The following is a 17,905-nucleotide window of genomic DNA, read 5'->3' on the forward strand; positions in this document are numbered from 1 at the left end:
ACCATTTTATTCAGCAGAACAGAGCAGCAGCTGCTGCAGGCAGGTCCCATCAGGGCCCCGCACAGCACCCCTGCCCCCACCCCGTTGTAGCATGTGCCTGGGAGGCACCAGCCTCCGCCCCAGCAGGGCCAGTCTGGGCCCGCGCGGTGCCCTGGCCAGGTGCTAGTCGGAGCTCTCGCTCGACCCCTCCTGGAGCAGCAGCTGTCTCTGCTGGGGCCGGGGGCGCTTCTTACGACGGCTGGGGGCCGCCAGGAGCCGCCGCTTGAGAACAGCTGCAGCGGAGAGAGGGAGCACAATGAGCCCCTGCCGGCGTCCCCGCCGGGTGTCTCCCCCCCCCCCCCCCCCCGCAGCACTCACCGGAGACGGGCTCCTGCCCCGCGTCACTCGGGGCCCAATACAGGCTCTGGCTCTTGTGGAACCTGCGGTGCAGGCGGGTGTAGAGGATGGCGAGCGTCAGCACCACCAGCAGGAAGGTCAGAGCACTGGCAGCCCAGGCCGCTTCCTCGGTGCGGGGCGTGGGCACGTAGGGGCGTGGGGCTGGCCGGGCCTGGGGCGGCTCCCTGCTGGGACACAGGCAGCCCTCCTGCTGCTGGTGCCGCTCCACGGAGCCTGCGGCGGTTGCACTGGCCTGCGGCCCTGCGGTGGTGGGGGCTGATGGCCGGCCAGCTGTGACCTGGGTGTGCAGGGCACTGCCCGGGGCTGGCGCTGTGTCCAGGAGCTCTCTGGGCTCGGGGGGTGTCCCACGCCCCACCTGGCTGCCCCCAGGGGCCAGTGTGGGGCCCGGGAGCTCTGCAGTTGGGCTCGCCGACCTGTTCCTGGAGCGCGCCTGGAGCTGTCTCTGTGGGACCAGCAGGCCCTTGCTGAGCACAGGGGGGGCTCTCTGGCCGGCCCGGGGCCTCCCTCCCCCAGAGAGCGAGCTGGGGGAGCGTGCGTGGTTCAGCAAGGCCTGGGGGTGAGAAGGGGTCAGGGGATTAGAAATGGGGAGCACCCCTGGAGCCTGGCCATGGCCTCGGCCAGTTCCAGCAGGGCCAGGGCAGGAGCCAGCTGACCCAGGCCTCTGTCTTCCCCAGCCGGGCAGGCTGCAGTCAGCCTATCCAAGGGGGGCGGTGAGGCCCAGTGGCTGGCGGGGGGGTGGCATTGGGCAACCAGCCAGGAAAGTGACGCTGCCCACAGGCCTGGGCCTGACTGCCCCCATGCGGCAGAAAGCATCTGAGCACCACTACTTAGGCACCCTGGCCTGGCCCTGACTTAACCCCATGGGCCCAGCCTGGCCATAGCTGTCAACAGTAGGGGGACGATCAGGGGCTGAGGGGTTGCAGCCTGGTGCAGGGGTGCTCGGGGCCCTGCGAGAAGGCAGTTGGTGGATGGGGAAGGCGGGGGAGCCGAGTTACTGTGTCCCCACAGTGAGGACGACCAGGCCTGGGGGCGCTTCATGGCCTAACCGAGGTAGTGGTGCAGAAGCTGGGGTGGGCAAAGCCCCCCTGCACCAGATGCCTGGCACCCGGACATGACAGCAGCGCTTTGCCCACCGCAGGCCTGCGCCAACACCTGGGTTCAGCTCCCTGGCACCCAGGCTGCCACGTTGCTTTTGGCAGGACGACGGGATAACAACGGGCTTGTAGTGCAGGGGGGCGGCCTGGGGGGTGGGGTAAGCCCTGGGGGGGACACAGGGCCCAGGGAACTGGAGGCCTCTCCCTCACTGGGGGTAGCCAAACACCTGTCAGGGAAGCCTTAACGAGGGCCAGCCCCAGCCTGGGCCCTTCCCACCCTGCACTGCTCTGAGCCTCTCTGCAAGGATTTGCTGGCCCAGCTTTGCCTCTGCTTCACGCTGGCATCTGTTGCGGGGAGGAGACAGAGAGACGCACGTAGGCCTAGGCCGGAGCATCAGTCCCCTGCCCCTGGAAGCAGGTGTTGAATGGGGTGCTGCACGTCTGGGGCCTGGAGCTGGCTGAAAACAGACGCTGCGCACCAGAGAGCTGGGCAGAGGTGGTGTTAATAAGGCCCAGTTTCAAGCAGCCAGTGCCAGGGAGTCTCCCACACACCTGGTGGCAAAGGGGCGCGCTGAACCCCAGACGCTCCCCGCCCCTCGGGGTGTTACCATGTCCCCAGCATGCAATGTGCTTCCTAGGGGCTCAGCGCCCCACTGCTGGGTCATTGCAAGGGGCTGAGCTGCCAAAAGGGGCTGTGCGCCCCAGGGGCAAGTGCCAGGGCCTTTGTCAGCTGCCCCCCCGCACCCCGAGCTGGGCTGCAGGCGTGGCTCTGCAGTGCAGTTGTGGCCAAGGCTGGGCCCAGGCCCTCCTGTGCCCGCTGCGGCAGTGCAGTCCCTGCTGTGGCTGCCCACCTGGCCATTGGGGCTGCGAGAGCAGGAGCTGCAGGGAAGATGGGTCATGCTGCATGCGGCTGTGCCAGAGGGCAGCTGCCCCCCGAGTACAGGCTGCAAAGGCCAGGCTGCGAGCCACGCGCAGGGTGCTGCTTGCGCCGGGCAGGCAGCTGCAGGAGGTGGTGTGCAAGTCCCTGGGGTTAGCTGGGTGTTCCCACACTACAGCGATGCTGCAGCTGCTGCCCAAGGGCCCTGCTCGGTGATGTGAGTACTTGAGGGGTAGGGGCGGTGCAGGCCCTCGGCCCACTGCTACTCCCCACAGTCCGGGCCGTGCAGAACTACGTCCTTTATGCGCCTACTGTCGCAAACCAGTCGTGGCCACAAGTAGTGACACGGGGGGGGGCTGCACAAACTCCACCCCCCCCACCCCCCGGCAGAGAGCTCTCCAGCCCAGGCCTCGTGCCACACCACACGTGCCCCCCACCCAGTGGCGTGTAGCAGCTTTCTGCCAAGTGTGGTCACAAGCAGACGCTGTGGTGGGCAGGCCTGGCCCTTCCTGAGCTGGCTGGGTTCCAGGCTGGGTGCCGGCTAACACGAACAGTTACAAGCTCATGCAATCTGGCCCCCCGTCGTGGTCTCTGCCCCCGCCCCCGGCCCCACACGGGGGATGTGCCAAACATCAGCACAGTGGCCTTTCACTAGCTGCTGGTCCCACCCCCCCAGTGCTGAGAAGGGGGTCACGGCTGGTCGATGGGTGGGAGGCCATTGCCCACTGTGACTCAGCCCCCCCACCACCCACAGGCCCAGACAGCTCTGCTCTGCCCCAGGCGCTCCAGCCAGCCTGTGCCCCACTCACCCTCTCTGGCATGAGGCTGCTGCAGGGGTCAGGATGTCCAGCCAGGGGCGGGCCTGCAGACCCCACTGGCCTGGAGGTTGGGGTGGCAGAGGGCGGCAGCGCTCTGTGCTGGGGAGGGGCAAAGAGGCGTCAGAGCAGCAGAGGCACGAGGCAGCCCAGCAGGGTTCCCCCCCCGCCCCATTCCGAGGGGTGCAAAGGTAAAAGGTGGGCACATGCCAACAGGCTCATAGGCTGCAGCCCGGCAGGGAGCTTGGGGCACCCACTGCCCGGGCAGCCTGGCTGCAAGCAGTGGGCCGTGTGGTGCTAGCCCAGCCTGTGCCAGCCCCAGGCTCGTGGGCCTGCATGGCATGTGGGTGTGCACAGTCCAGCCCAACGCCTGGCGCTGCTCCCAGGCAATATCCCGCCAGGCGCAGTGCTTGGGTATGGAGTCAGCACATGGGGGGGGGGGGGGGGCAGGCAAGCCTGCCCGCCCCCCCGCTCCCCCCCCCCCCCAAGCAGTCAGTGCACCTTGCTGCAAGGCACAAAACCAGTGCTGGAGAGTCCATGTCTCTCTCTCTCTCTCCTCACACACACACACAGAGCTACTCCCCTAGCGCCGCCCCCCCGGGACAGGGCTGCTCCCCGGCACCAGCGGCTGCAGTTGGCAGCCCTGTCGCTGCCGGGGGGGCGGGGGGGGGGCCTGCTGCACGTGGTGCTGGTGCCTGCCCTGGTGGGGCACTGGCTGAAGGGCAGCTGTGTGGCCATACAGCACCATGGACGGCCCTGCAAGCCAGGACCCAGCTGCAGCCTTGTGCATGCCTGTGAGCCACAGCTTCTGCCTGCCCCCCCACCCCCCAAAACCCCTGTCCTGGGCATGGGCACAGGGCCCCATGCGCTGCCAGCCCCAGCCCAGCAGGGTGGTGGGCACGCCAACACACACACACACACACACCCCGCCAAATGCTCAGAGAGGGCCCCTTGTGGGGCCCAAGTCACTGGGACCATGGAAAGGGCCTGTCAGCCAACCCCCCCACCCCGGCCCCAGAGCTCACCTGTGCCTGCTACAGCCTGTCCCAGCTCACAGCACCTGTCAGCAAATAAGCATCACCCATGAGCAGCAGGTGGGTGTTAGCTGCCCCTGCAGCTGGCAGGCACGACCCCCCCCCCCACACACACACCCCCTCCCCCGGTCGAGCCACGGCCAAGCTCCCTAAGGTTCATGGCTGAGATGTGCGGCTGGGAAACCAGGCTGTGCCGTTATTGCCCTCATGCCTCTTCCTTGCCTTGTGCGCCTGGTAAGCCCGTTGGGGGGGGGGGGGGAGCTGGGGACAGTGGGAGGGATGCAGGGGCAGTGGGGAGGGCACACGGGGGAATGGGGGGGGGTGCGTGGGAGGCTGGAGGAATGGGAGGCGGGGAGTGTGTGCACACGGAGGGTGGGGGGCAGTGCGGTGGGCGGGGCTGGGGACAGTGGGGGTGCTGGAGGGACAGCGATGGGGTACATGGGGGGGCAGCGGGGGGGGGGTTGGGCAGACAGCGATGGGGTGCACACGGGGCTGGGGGGGGGGAGACCAGCGGGGGGGGGGGGGGTTGCAGACGGTGGCTAGGGAACACAGCGGGGGGGCGGGGCACGGGAGGGGCTGGAGACGGCAGCGGTGCGCGGGGAGGGGTGTACACATGGCTGAGGGGGCAGCGAGGGGGGTGCCCATGGAGGCTGGGGGGGGCAGCGGGGAGGGGGGGCACACGGGGCTGAGGGGGCAGCGGGAGGGTGCCCATGGAGGCTGGGGGGGGGCAGCGGGGAGGGGGGGCACACGGGGCTGAGGGGGCAGCAGGGAGGGGGTGTACACATGGCTGAGGGGGCAGTGGGGGGGTGCCCATGGAGGCTGGGGGGGCAGCGGGGGGGGGCACACGGGGCTGAGGGGGCAGCGGGGGTGCCCATGGAGGCTGGGGGGGGGCAGCGGGGAGGGGGTGTACACATGGCTGAGGGGGCAGCGGGGGGGGGTGCCCATGGAGACTGGGGGGGGCAGCGGGGAGGGGGGGCACACGGGGCTGAGGGGGCAGCGGGGGGGGTGCCCATGGAGGCTGGGGGGGCAGCGGGGAGGGGGGGCACACGGGGCTGAGGGGGCAGCGGGGAGGGGGTGTACACATGGCTGAGGGGGCAGCGGGGGGGTGCCCATGGAGGCTGGGGGGGGCAGCGGGGAGGGGGGGCACACGGGGCTGAGGGGGCAGCGGGGGGGGTGCCCATGGAGGCTGGGGGGGGCAGCGGGGAGGGGGTGTACACATGGCTGAGGGGGCAGCGGGGGTGCCCATGGAGGCTGGGGGGGGCAGCGGGGAGGGGGGGCACACGGGGCTGAGGGGGCAGCAGGGAGGGGGTGTACACATGGCTGAGGGGGCAGTGGGGGGGGTGCCCATGGAGGCTGGGGGGGCAGCGGGGGGGGCACACGGGGCTGAGGGGGCAGCGGGGGTGCCCATGGAGGCTGGGGGGGGCAGCGGGGAGGGGGCGTACACATGGCTGAGGGGGCAGCGGGGGGGGTGCCCATGGAGGCTGGGGGGGGCAGCGGGGAGGGGGGGCACACGGGGCTGAGGGGGCAGCGGGGAGGGGGTGTACACATGGCTGAGGGGGCAGCGGGGAGGGGGGGCACACGGGGCTGAGGGGGCAGCGGGGGGGGTGCCCATGGAGGCTGGGGGGGGCAGCGGGGAGGGGGTGTACACATGGCTGAGGGGGCAGCTAGGGTGCCCATGGAGGCTGGGGGGGGCAGCGGGGAGGGGGGGCACACGGGGCTGAGGGGGCACCGGGGGGGTGCCCATGGAGGCTGGGGGGGCAGCGGGGAGGGGGGGGCACACGGGGCTGAGGGGGCAGCGGGGGGGTGCCCATGGAGGCTGGGGGGGGCTGCGGGGAGGGGGGGGCACACGGGGCTGAGGGGGCAGCGGGGGTGCCCATGGAGGCTGGGGGGGGCAGCGGGGAGGGGGGGCACACGGGGCTGAGGGGGCAGCGGGGGGGTGCCCATGGAGGCTGGGGGGGGCAGCGGGGAGGGGGGGCACACGGGGCTGAGGGGGCAGCGGGGGGGGTGCCCATGGAGGCTGGGGGGGGCAGCGGGGGGGGCGTCACACCGTGGTGTCGGGGCCGCGGGGCGCTGGGCTGGTGCTGCCATCTGGGCACTTTCTCATTGGCTCGCCGGGGGTGGGGGCGGGACTCTGGCGTGCACAGCAGCCAATGGCGGCCGACGCGAGGGCGCCGCGGGCGGGTGGCATTTAAAGGGGCGGCCCCGGGCCGGAGCCGGGCGCGGCTGTGCGGGGGGGGGGTCCCGCCAGCCCCCCCCCGCCCGCGCCCCCCCCACCCCCCGCGGCGCGGCCAGACCCGGGCAGCCCGGAGCCCCCCGCGGCCCACCCCCAAGCCCCAGGGAGCGCGAGACGGGCCCCGCCCCAGCACCAGTCTCGCGAGTCCCGCTGCGGGCGGCGGCTGCTCCACGCGGCTCCGGCCCGGGCCGTGCCCTGCGGCGGCGGGGGGCGGGGCGAGTGGGGGAGGGGCAGTGGGGGAGGGGCGCTGCAGGGAAGGGGGGGCGGCACACGGGGCAGCCCCTGAAGCAGCTTTGTCCGGGGGCTGGGAGGGGCCTGGGGGAGCTCAGCGCCCGCCGCCCTGCAGGGTGCGGTCCCCGGGGCCCTTGGAGCAGCGGCGGGTGGACTTCGGCCCGGGCCCCGCGCAGCCTGGGCTCCGCCACTGCTGAGAACTTTGCCCCTCACTGGCTCGGGGTCTGCCCCCGCCGGCTGCCACTCAGGGCCCCTGTGCCCCGAGCCCCCTTCTGCCAGCCCCACAGCCGCCGGCTGGAGGAGGGACAGTCTCAGGGTGGGGCGGGGGCGGACCGGGCTCCACGATCGGGGCCCTCCTGGGTGGTGGAGCACCGCAAGGGGGGTGATTACAGCCATAGTGTTGGCAGGGTCCCTGGTGCCATGGGGGGAGGGAAGTAGGGGCAGGTGGTCTGTCATGGGACATTCCCAGCAGCTGCTTGATAGTGGGAGCCTCAGCTGCAGGAGGGGCCAGCCTGGTGCCCACTGACTGGCTACTCTGGGAGAGCCCCAGGCCCTGGGCACAGCTCTGCACCACCAGGCAGCTGCAGGGGCCACGGGCCCAGGAGCTGGGCAGTGCCTCAGGGTGCAGCCACGCAGAAGGTCGGGGGGAAGGTAGAGTGCTGGTGGTTGCCCCCACTAAAGAGAGATGCTTTGGGCTGAGAGTTCCCCCAATCTGCTGCAGCCCAGCCCAGACCCACCCCGGGTAAGCAAGGGAGGGGGGCAGGGTAAGGGCCCTGTGACCCCTGGTGAGGGCAGCCCTGCCAGCATCCAGCTGCGGCACAGCTACACTCTAGGGAAAGGCCCGTGCCTCACCGTCCCCTCCTCCCAGCCCCGGTGGTGCAATGGGCCCAGGAGCAACCGCTGGTGGCAGAGGGGTGGCCCCTTGGCTCAGCTGGAAGGGATGGAAAGGGGTCTGGGCTGGGGCCCCTGGTGGTCTCCTGTTGCAGGCAGAACATGCAGCTGGAGGACCTGGTCCTGCCCCTCCCTAACAGCACCCCCTCCCCAAGTGGGGGAGGCTCCTGAGGGCAGTGAGGCAGGCCCCACTCGGAGGCCGGCTGGGAAGGGTTAATGCTTGCACAACCCCATCCAATCGGCACACGGAGCCCTCAAACAAATCCTGTGTTTGCTAAGTAAGGGGCTGGATGCACAGTGTGCAGGGGGGTCTGTCGGTCACTCCCCAGCTGGGCGCGTGCACACCTCATGCTGGCCCTAGGCAGCCTGGCCGCTGCAGCCCTGGCTTTAGCCCTCTGGCTGCTGGCCCAGCGGCTCTGGGGGCCAGGTGGCAGTGAGGGCAACGCCACTGGGGAGGAGAGGGCCAGGGCAGGGCACTGCAGGCTCATCTGCAAACCCTCTGCCCTGGCCCACTGCCTGCGGCACAGCCTGGAGCATTTTGCTGCCCGTCCGGGCAGGTGCTGGTGGTGGAGCTGGCCCCACCTCCAGACCGCGCTCCAGCTCCTCTGCCCCCCCAGCCGCCGTCCCGAGCTGGCACGTGAGCTCCTGCAGCTGGCCGACGGGGGCCTGGTTGCTCTGGACTGGGTGGTGGGGCCCTGGGGCACTGGCAAGAGGAGTGGAGGGAGCGCGGCTGTTAGCACACCACCGGTGCTGCTGGTGCTCCCCAACGCTGCCGGCAAGGTCACCAGGGGCATCCTGCACCTCTGCCTGCTGGCACTGGAGCAGGGCTACCAGCCCGTCATCTTCAACCGGAGAGGGCACAACAGCAGCCCGCTGGCCAGCCTGAAGCTGCAGGCCTTTGGGGACCCAGGCGACCTCAAGGAGGTGGTGACCTATCTCCGCGTCCGGCACCCAGGGGCTGCGCTGTGTGCCGTGAGCGAGGGCTCCGGCTCAGGCCTGCTCCTCTCTTACCTGGGCGAGTGTGGCTCCTCCAGCTACCTGGTGGCAGCAGCCTGCATCTCGCCCGTGTTCCGGTGCCGGGAGTGGCTGGAGGCCGGGGGCCCTTGGCTGTACGAGTGGAGTCTGCTCCTGCACCAGAAACGAAGCCTCAGCAGGTAGGTACCATCCCATGCCCCTCCCCTGCCTTCTGGGCTGCACGGCGGCAGGCGGAGGTGGCAGGTGGGTGGGCAGCCGGGGGCATGCATGCACGTCTCAGGAACAGGTACCAAACACTTTGGGCAGAGCAGGGCCGGGGGGAGGGACAGGGCTGTCCTGGGGGCATCAGCAGAGCAGGGTTGATGTGGGGACCTGAGGGGCTGCAGGTGGGGAGCAAGGGTCACCCTCACGTCAGCACCCCAGCTGCACTTTCAGAGCCACCTTAACACAGGGCTGGTGGCTCCGTGTGCTCCATCTGGCAGCAGAGGAGCTGTGCAGAGGCTGTGGGGTTAGCGTGAGTGGGCAGGTGGGAGACGTCCCTTGGAGAAGGCTCACCCAGAGCACAGCCCATCTCGCTGTGCCACGAGGAGCTGGTGAGGCCAGGCTCAGAGGCCTGGCGCAGCTGAGAGCCCAGCCGCTCTGCAAGGGCTTGGAGCACATATGGCCAGTGGCAGGCACACGTTGGGGGCGGCTACAAGCTAGAAATGCTTCAGGCTGCTGTCAGAATTCCCTGGAGCTGGCAGCCAGGGAGCAGCCTGGCTGGGCCGCTGCCCAAGGATCACCACTCAGCTCTCCAGACACACGCTGCCCTGGGGTGTACTGCTTAGCCAGCCACATGCCTCGCTCAGGGCTTGTGGCCCCCAGCTGGTGTGCCAGGGCTGCTATCCCATTATAAAGGGGCTTTGCACCAGCCTGACCAGTCCCTTGGGGCGAGGAATAAGTGATAGAGGTGAACACAACCTGGTCCCCCCCGGAACTGTCCTCACTGTGGCTGTAACCAGACAACCCCCATGAAATACTCAGGAAACTGGGCAGAGGCAGCCTGGGAGAGCTCCTGGAACATAGGCCCTGGGTGGGCTGGGTGAGGGCGGTCACACCAGCCACACCCTCTCAAAACCCTCCCTTCTCCCAGGTCAAGTGAGCAGCTTCTGCCCAGCAGGACCCACCTGCTATCAGGGACCCCACCTTGGGCTGAGGAGGTGTCTGCAGCTCCTTACCCAGCCTAGCCCCTCTGATCCTAGATAGCGCCCCCCCAGCTGCAACATGGCCTGGGGCCCAGCAGCGCACAAGCCTAGGCAGACAGAAGAGCAAGGTCACCGGGCTGGCTCTGGGGTGGGGGTGGGGGTGCACCATTCAGCACCTCTCGCAGGGAAGAGGGAAATATCCCACAGCCTGCAGGGAAAGGGGGGCGGGAAAGACCCCTGCAGGGGAAGACAGCCCTGCTCAGGTTGCTGGCAATGCAAAGCCGGGCTGCAGCCATCCCCTGGGCCCCCAGGGATGCCCTAGCCTCAGGGGCAGTGCAATGGGTGCCATACAGACCCTGGGGCCTTGTGCCAGCTCCTCCCATGGCACGGCTCTCTCCCTCCGCATGGACAGGCTGCCGCAGCCTCAGCCTGCTGTCATGGCAACCCGGGCTGTACGGGAGGCCAGGTGGGGAGTCTCCTGGTCGCTATGGCTTCCAAGCCAAGTGACAAACCAGCCAGACACTCAGGAGTCACATCGCCCCTTTGCTGCAGCAGGGAAGGGCTGGACCCAGAGCGCCCGCCCTTCCCAGCAGAACAGGCACCAGCAGCTCAGCCCACGCCCCGGTGCTCGTTGGCTGCCTGTTGTGCCGCAAGCGCAGGGGCTCAGGCAGGCTTGTGAAGTGCCATCACCGTGGTGTTTAGCCCCAGCCCCCACTGAGCCAAACCAGTTATACTTTGGAGCCACTGCAGGGCCATGCTGCGAGCCAGCAACGGCAGCCCTCAGCCACAAGTCTCAAGCAGGAGAGACGTGGGAACGCAGGGTCTGGCCTGGGCAGCGACTCAATGCTGAATTCCAGGGCCCCAGCCCCCACGCGCTGTGTGGGCCGTGCCCCTGCCCGTTATGTGTGCCCCCCTAGGTATGCCACGGTGCTGGCGGAGGTGGTGGAGACGGCCAAGCTGTTCGGGAGCCGCTCGCTCCGGGAATTCGAGGAAACCCTCTTCTGTGAGACCAAGAGGCACCCGGTCAGCTGGGACGCCTACTGGGAGCGCAATGAGCCCCTGCGGGACGTGGATGAGGCAGCCGTCCCCGTCCTGTGCATCTGCAGCACCGATGACCCTGTGCGAGGGCCCCCGGCCAGCACCCTCCCCATGGAGCTCTTCCACAGCAGCCCCTTCTTCTTCCTGCTACTGACCCCGTGTGGGGGGCACTGTGGCTTCCTGACGGACGGCCCTCGCTCCTGGAGCCATGAGGCGATGCTGGAGTACTTCTGGGCTGTGGCAGAGTTCTTCCGGGCCGAGGAGAGGGTGAAGGGGCCGCCCTGGTGCAGGAGAGGTGCCCTGCAGAAGAGAGAGGCTGCCTCTGCCACTTACCCCCTGCAGGAGATCTTCAGCTGGCAGCGCTCCTACACCCGGTAGCATGGGCTGCAGCAGACCCTTCAGGATGGCGGCCCTGGGCAAGGCCGTCCAAGGGCCAGGCAGCACAGTGCAGCTGTTGGAGAAAACGAGCAGGACGTGCTTCATGCAGCCTTTCCCACCCTCTCGTGCGCTCACACCAGCATCCAGGCAGTGTGTGCAAACGTCCCTGCTGCCCCGGCCCAGCCCATCCCGAGAAGCAGACTGGAAAAGCTCCCTGGCTGCGATGGCAGTTGTGTTCCCACTCTGCTGGCAACGGCACATGCTGTGCACCCGCTCAGGGCAGGACACGGCTAACGGAGCCTCCTCTCCTGCCTCCGGACCTCCACCAGCACATGCCTGCCATTTCAGACGGACTTCCCACCAGCCAGCCCACCCATGCCCCCTGTGACCCCGCTGCCCTCGCCAACTCCCCCACCGGGAGCCGTGCCGGTGATGAAACAGCATGCAGAGATGCCAAGCCCACGCCCTGACCCTCACCTGCTCTCCGCTGGAGGTGGCTTTAGCCCCAGTGCTCCGGCTAAGCCCCGCCTTTCAACACTGGAAGCTGACGCACCATGTACTAAAATTACTTTATTACAGTTGATTTTTAACATTTCCTTTGCTATGATACAAAGGATACTTACAAACAAAATATTACATACGACCTTATTTTCTCTTCTCTTATTTTCTGACCACTTGGTAACAGCTTTAAATGCACAATCTATACAATTAATACAGGTTATATATGAGCGCTAATGTCTGTTGAACCAGGATACCAGAATACTGACAATGTACTGTACAATAAGCCTTACCAGTTAGTGCTTGTGGCATTTTCTACCAAAAGGAAAATGCAGACTGGCAGCCTCCCCCATCCCAGCTGCTACCAGAGCCAGGAGCAGGAAGAAGTCCCCTTTCTCTGTGTTGACCCTAAGCAGGCCACCCCTGTGGGAATTGGGCCTGGAAGACTCAGGCCTCTGGCCAGCATATTGGGGTGAGCAGCAGCACCCACGATCAAGTGGTGCCCGGCTCCCAGATGCCCCAGGGTGAGCGAGCCATCTACTAGCCAAGGACACAGACTGGGCTGAAGGGGAGAGTTCTTGGCCACGTGCTCGATGTCGTTAGGGAAGTGGGAGAGCGTGGGGGGAGCACACACGTGAAAGCCTGTCAGCATCCCTCTTTCCCCACGCACTAGTGGGCAGACAGCAAGGGGTGCCCCGACCCCACACGCAGCGTGCAGAGCTCTGAGCCCGGGGCAGCCAAGAGTGACCTGGGCATTTTAACTCCTTGTTGCCTGCTGCCGTGCTCCTATGGCACAGCGCACAGCTGTGCCTGCACCAGGATTGGGGAGTGAACACAGCAGAGTTAGGCTAGCTCTGAGGCTGCCTGGGGAAAGCCACGCTCGGCCTTCCCTTTGCAACCAGAGCCGGGCTGGTGCTGCTACAGCTGCGCACTTCTCCCCTTCCCCACGCTGATAAGGGGACATGTTTATTTTCCTTTCAAACCACCAACAGCGAAGCATTTTGGAGGACTGGCAAGAGACCGGGCACTGGCCCAGAAATGGTGCACGGAAAAGGCCCCCCGCCCCCAGCTTCCCCCAAAATGGGGGAGGGGGAATCTGAGCAGAAATTCCAGGTTCAAGTTAAATTGTTGTTTACACAAGACTTGTGCAAACCACCAACCAAACAGACGCATGCTAGGAACCATGGGAACCGAAGGGAAAGTGAGATACAAAATTAAACATATAAATAAGCTGTCTGGCTGACTGGTAGAAGAATAAATCATTCTGGGTTACAAAAAGATTATACATTCAAGATGCTCCGAACCCAGTGGGATAACTTATGTTACATTTGTTAATAGTTATGTTAGAATTCTCAAGTTTGTCTTTAAAGTCTTCACAATACAAGCAAGCTATTTTAAAAATATACACTATACACACCTCACGGCCCTCGTCTGATGCCGACTCTCTTGCATGCCAAAGCTGGGGTGTCCTCACCACGAAAATCCCCCTGGTGATCTGTCTTTTTCAGGAGTTAAGTTTTCACTGGCTTACTGACATCCATGGCATAACTTCAATAGAGGTTTGAGAAACCCAAGTGTCACTAGGAACTTGTTCCGCATTTACAATTGTCAAGCCGCTAGAGCCTTTCATGCCTGTAATATGCGCAATGTTTTATGTTCATGTGAACTATTTACATCGGACGCACCCTGTGGAACTGGTGTGGTCAGATAAAGCGTCCCTGTCCCAAGTGAGCTTGGGGCAGAGCTGACTGGGGTTAGGAGAAAGAGGGGGCCGGAGAAAGGAAGCAGGTGGTTTTGTTTGCCAGAAACCACATTGCACCACACACACCTCTCCTGTTCTGGACACCTCCCCCATCCTGTTAGTGTCTTGAACAAGAGTTAACATCACAATCATCTCCACGGAAACACGCATCCCCCAGAGACTGCTCTCTAGTGCTCCTGAAAATCGCTCGCTCTTGGTAGCCCTCTAGCATTCAGGGCTAGTGCAGGGCTGGAGATACTCAGTGAAGGTGGGACAGATCATTTCATTCATAGGGAACCCAGCTCTAGTTCAGTAATGGGCATTGAAAACAAAGTGGACAATGCAAACCAGCCATAGCCTCATCTCAACCACCAGAGCATCTGCACACAGGCCAGCAGGGCTGCACCCAGCCAGTATGCAGGAGCACACGCTGGGGCAGAACACGGCCCCCACTTCAGCGTATTCCACTCCCTGAGCCCCTGCAACCTGGAGAGGCCCACGCTGCGCCTTGGCAATGATGGAAATTTAAGCCAGTGACCATTTCTAATCGAGGATTTGCCTCCAGTGTTTTCAGGTGGCCCCAGTCTACCCGTGATGCCAAGCCATGCAAAAGCAGCGATTACATACTTCAGTTCATTAACAACTGTGTGCTCATTTCCAACTCTGCTGAGCTGAGAGTTGCCATAGAAATGTGCTACACCGGCACCAAAAGCAGGCTCCGAGCTGCATAAAATTAATTTCTTCTCCAGTGGTTAACATGCTCTTTACATTTCCCTGGCATCAGAACCCTTTGGGGGGGGTGGGGGATACGTACTGTCTGTACAGTTCGGTAAGTGAGGGTGCTGTTGAAAGGGACAGTGTGAAACTGGGCTCCATTTGTGAGGTTCCGTCCCCCAACTTCTATCCTTTGCACCGCCCACATCACCGCATTCTGTGCGTGGAGGGAAAGGCAGAGGTTTTGCACACACATCTAATCACAGGGGACCTAACTCACGTAGTGCAGATAAAATATCTGGATCAACCATCTTTCGTCAGCTCCAGAAGCACTTCCACCTGGACAGCAAACTGAGCTGTTATTTCCCCTTCTCCTTGCAATGCCAGGGCAGTGCTTACCCAGGGATCCTTCCAGCCTCACATCAGCAACTGAAGGGATTAGACACAGACTGGGCTACAGCTGGCAGTGCCAGCCGCTCTGCTGTCGTTGGCACATGCTGCATCTATAAACTCGAGTACAAAATCTTTCAAAATACAGGAGCTAGGTCAAGTCATTACCTACATGTACAGATAATGACAGTATTTTCACTCCCAATCATCAACCCGATTGTCAGCGAAAATGCGCCTGGTGCCCGTTGTGAGGTACCGCACTGAGAAGGGTCAGTCTGGGCACAAGAGACTGGTGTTTGTGGTGCAGTGATAACTCCCACCTCTCACTGGCGGATTACCTCCCCCGGCTGCATGGGTGTATTCAGGGGGACTCGCCCTGGCCAGCAGAGAGGTGGGTAAATGGCCCACCAGGCATGCAAGCATTGCAAGACCCACAGCTTGGGTCAGGGGCCTGGCTGCTGGTGTACATGTTATTTGCCCAGCCCCCTCTAGCAGAGCCAGGCTGGCTTCCTCCAGCCAAGGAGCCAGGACAGGGGCGGCCCAAACACATACATGTCCCTGACAGGCCTGTCTAGTCAGGTTCTGTTGCACAACAGGAATCAGGCTTATCTGTGGCCCTCTCTCTGGAAGCCCCCTGCACCTCGAAGCAGAGCCCCACAGGAATTTCTGCACCAGCTCCCAGCAAAAGCGCAGCACAGCCAGATGGACTTCAAGCCCACATCCTGGCTGAAAGCGCCAGCCCTTCTTAAGGCCACAAAACCCATGTCCAGGGCAGCATGGGGGTGAATCCCTCCCAGGGCCTTTAAGCCAGGAACACGGCCAGGTCAAAAAGCAGGTTCGCCCAAAGCTTGTTGCATAGGCTGAGAAAGGAAGGTGACAGACCTGCTCCCAAAAAAGCCACACTGCTGAAAGTAACTATCAGCCACAAGAACAGAGCACCTGGGGCTTCCCTGCGATACGTGCACACCTCTGTGGCCTGTTACGCTAGTGAGATCTGAGACTGCCGCAACCCTCCCCACAGTTGTCCCCCATATGTGCAACTATGCCCTGACACACGCAGGACCCAAATCCCTCTCCCTGTCCTGCTACCCAAGGGCAGGTGGTGGGGAGGAGAGGGCCAGCAATCTGCCGGGGTCTCCAGACCTAGAAAATCATATTCTTAGCACCAACTCTGTCCAGCTGTTACCGTGACACGGTGCAAAAGCCCAGCGCGTTTCGTGGACACACACAACTGGAGTCAAGAAGGAAAACAATGGTGTTCCCAGTGCACCATCCACTGGCAGTGGGGGTGGGGGTGGGGGCGTGCAGAGGGAGAGCCACTTTCATTCTAGAGACTGGAAAGAAGGGCCAAGAGAAGGGTAAAGAATGGCACTAACAAAACGAACTTCACCATTTTGGCCATAGCTTCCTGCACACACAACTATGGTACATCGAGTAGTGTTCATTGTTAGCGAGAGCAGAACTCCAGAAAGTTTAATCAAGACAGGGTTTGTGAACTATGGAGATGAACCACTCCTAGACAGGCTGGGCATTTCACTCTTACGTACCGACCACTGCCTTTCCTGTCACGCTGCCTGCCGAAAGCATCCGGACTCCCCATGCCCCTTCTCTGGGCGACACAGCCTGGCTTTGTGCTGCCTTCTAACTTTTCGGCATCCTTCACGAGCAATCTTCTCCCCCTTTCGCAACATGCCCACAGCAGTGAGGGACCCCTGCACCACCCCAAAAGAAAAGGGCAGCAATGACACTAGGGTTTGCCTGACCCTCCATCCATAGAGTACTGCAGCCCACACCCCACCCAGCACAGCCCTGCTGCATAAGTTGTCAGCCCCAGCAGACATGCGCAGCACGAGTTGTGTGTGCACACAACACACACAATATATAAATATATACAAATGAGATACCATTAGACAGCTCTCCAGAGATGTGCATATTTAACAATCACGGTAGAGGCTGGTATCATACAATTTATTTTCACCAATGAGACGTGCCCAGACAGGCTCAAGTTTTGGCATTCCGCAGGCCTCTTCTCCCTTTGTGCTAATAAGCAGTATTATTCCAGCCTCCCCGCAGTGTCCTCTGTGCAGGTTTTACTGACAATGTGCAATGAAAATGAACTGAGGATGAACTGAAAGTACAGCAGCTCGAGTTTGTCCCCAAGGCAGACAAGAAATGTCCACGGGGACGTCTCCATGAATGCTTTGTTACTGTACAGTACCGTGTCCTTTTTCAATCCCTTTAAATTTTACAAGGTTAGACTGAATGCAGGTGAGAGCTCCAGTGTTGTGTACAAGGAGTAAGTGCACAACATTCAGTGGGGACAGGAGAAGTGGCCTCTGTCTTCCAGAAACCACAACAGACAAAGCACATGTGGGCCCTTCTACTGATTTTAATTACCACCGCAAAAAAATGTGTAATTTGTTTAAAGAGGAAAAAATGCCAACTCCCCTGCTACTGCACTGGGGGACTAAACTTTCATCAGAGGTTAAGGCCTGTGCAAAGGGGGAAAATCAGAATAATATACTGTAGTGTTACGCTGGCAATTGTGAAATAGGGTAAGAAATATTGTGAAGCGATACACTCATCTTCTTGGTGTTAATCCTCACACAGGTGAAGGAAACCTAGCACCCTGATGAGACATGGAGTAGTTTTTACAACTTACAGTATTTTGAAATCCCTGTTTGGGGTGCGAGCAAGTGGATGTAGTACAGAGTGGGGGCAGCCGTGGGTACAGAAGAGTGTGGAGCAGTTAGTTTTAATATTAAAAAAAATAGAGTTTGCAAACTGATTCAGAATGTGTTTGCGTCTCTGTAATTTGATTGTATATTTATATATCTCACAAAGAGACCGACGTGATATATATATATGATATCTGTAACAGATGAATTATGGATACACTAATCTACCTCCTCAGGTATCTCCACTACACAGTACAAAGCGATTCCCACAGATTACAACTTGGTAATTGGGAAACACCTCTGGAGATCAAACTGTCTTGGAAGGCAGCTTCTGTTCCCCACATGGACACAGACACACATAGTTAGACCAGCTGATCTGAATCAGTTTTTGCAAACTATTTTAATTAAAATTTTAACTCACTGGAGTAGTCCAGGTCTGCACATGATATACATGTAAAAATGCTTACTACACAATTCTTCTGGGTACAAAAAAAAAGCCAATATGGGACAGACATCGTTTGGGCCCAGCGTTCAAACAGAAGGATTGAGGGAACGTTCTTGAAATAGCTCAACTTAATCCAGAGACTGGCCAAGTTCAAACCCCAATAGAAGCCAAAGATGGAAAGCCTTCAATTCTGAAGCACAGTGCCCACCACTGCTGCGCTACCTGGGATCACGAGGAGTTGAGAACTCCTGAAAATTGTGTACTAGCACCATACTCTGGATACACCCTCCACA

The 17,905-nt window shown here is 62.4% G+C and overlaps 2 protein-coding genes across 5 annotated transcripts; one reads left to right on the plus strand and one right to left on the minus strand.

Moving 5' to 3' along the window:
- On the minus strand, positions 1-6,657 carry TP53I13 (tumor protein p53 inducible protein 13). Of its 4 annotated transcripts, none has more exons than XM_075013729.1 (5): positions 6,583-6,657; positions 4,208-4,242; positions 3,177-3,284; positions 358-946; positions 1-272 (listed from the first exon to the last, which is right to left on the minus strand). In XM_075013729.1, exons 3-5 carry the CDS (start codon positions 3,186-3,188, stop codon positions 163-165), a joined length of 711 nt encoding a protein of 236 aa, XP_074869830.1. In that variant the 5' UTR covers positions 3,189-3,284; positions 4,208-4,242; positions 6,583-6,657; the 3' UTR covers positions 1-162. The 4 variants fall into 4 exon arrangements, with proteins under 4 accessions (XP_074869830.1, XP_074869833.1, XP_074869832.1 ...); XM_075013732.1 differs by lacking the exon at positions 6,583-6,657 and adding an exon at positions 6,264-6,319 and having other exon boundaries at positions 358-419; positions 3,177-3,279; XM_075013731.1 differs by lacking the exon at positions 6,583-6,657 and adding an exon at positions 6,264-6,319 and having other exon boundaries at positions 358-560; positions 3,177-3,279.
- Positions 6,658-6,743: 86 nt separating this feature from the next.
- ABHD15 (abhydrolase domain containing 15) lies at positions 6,744-17,790 on the plus strand. The gene is made up of 2 exons (XM_075013980.1): positions 6,744-8,725; positions 10,648-17,790. Exons 1-2 carry the CDS (start codon positions 7,920-7,922, stop codon positions 11,144-11,146), a joined length of 1,305 nt encoding a protein of 434 aa, XP_074870081.1. The 5' UTR covers positions 6,744-7,919; the 3' UTR covers positions 11,147-17,790.
- The last annotated feature ends 115 nt before the right edge of the window (positions 17,791-17,905 follow it).

Source organism: Carettochelys insculpta, chromosome 19, assembly GCF_033958435.1.
Source record: "Carettochelys insculpta isolate YL-2023 chromosome 19, ASM3395843v1, whole genome shotgun sequence".
In the NCBI taxonomy this organism is placed as follows: Eukaryota; Metazoa; Chordata; order Testudines; family Carettochelyidae; genus Carettochelys; species Carettochelys insculpta.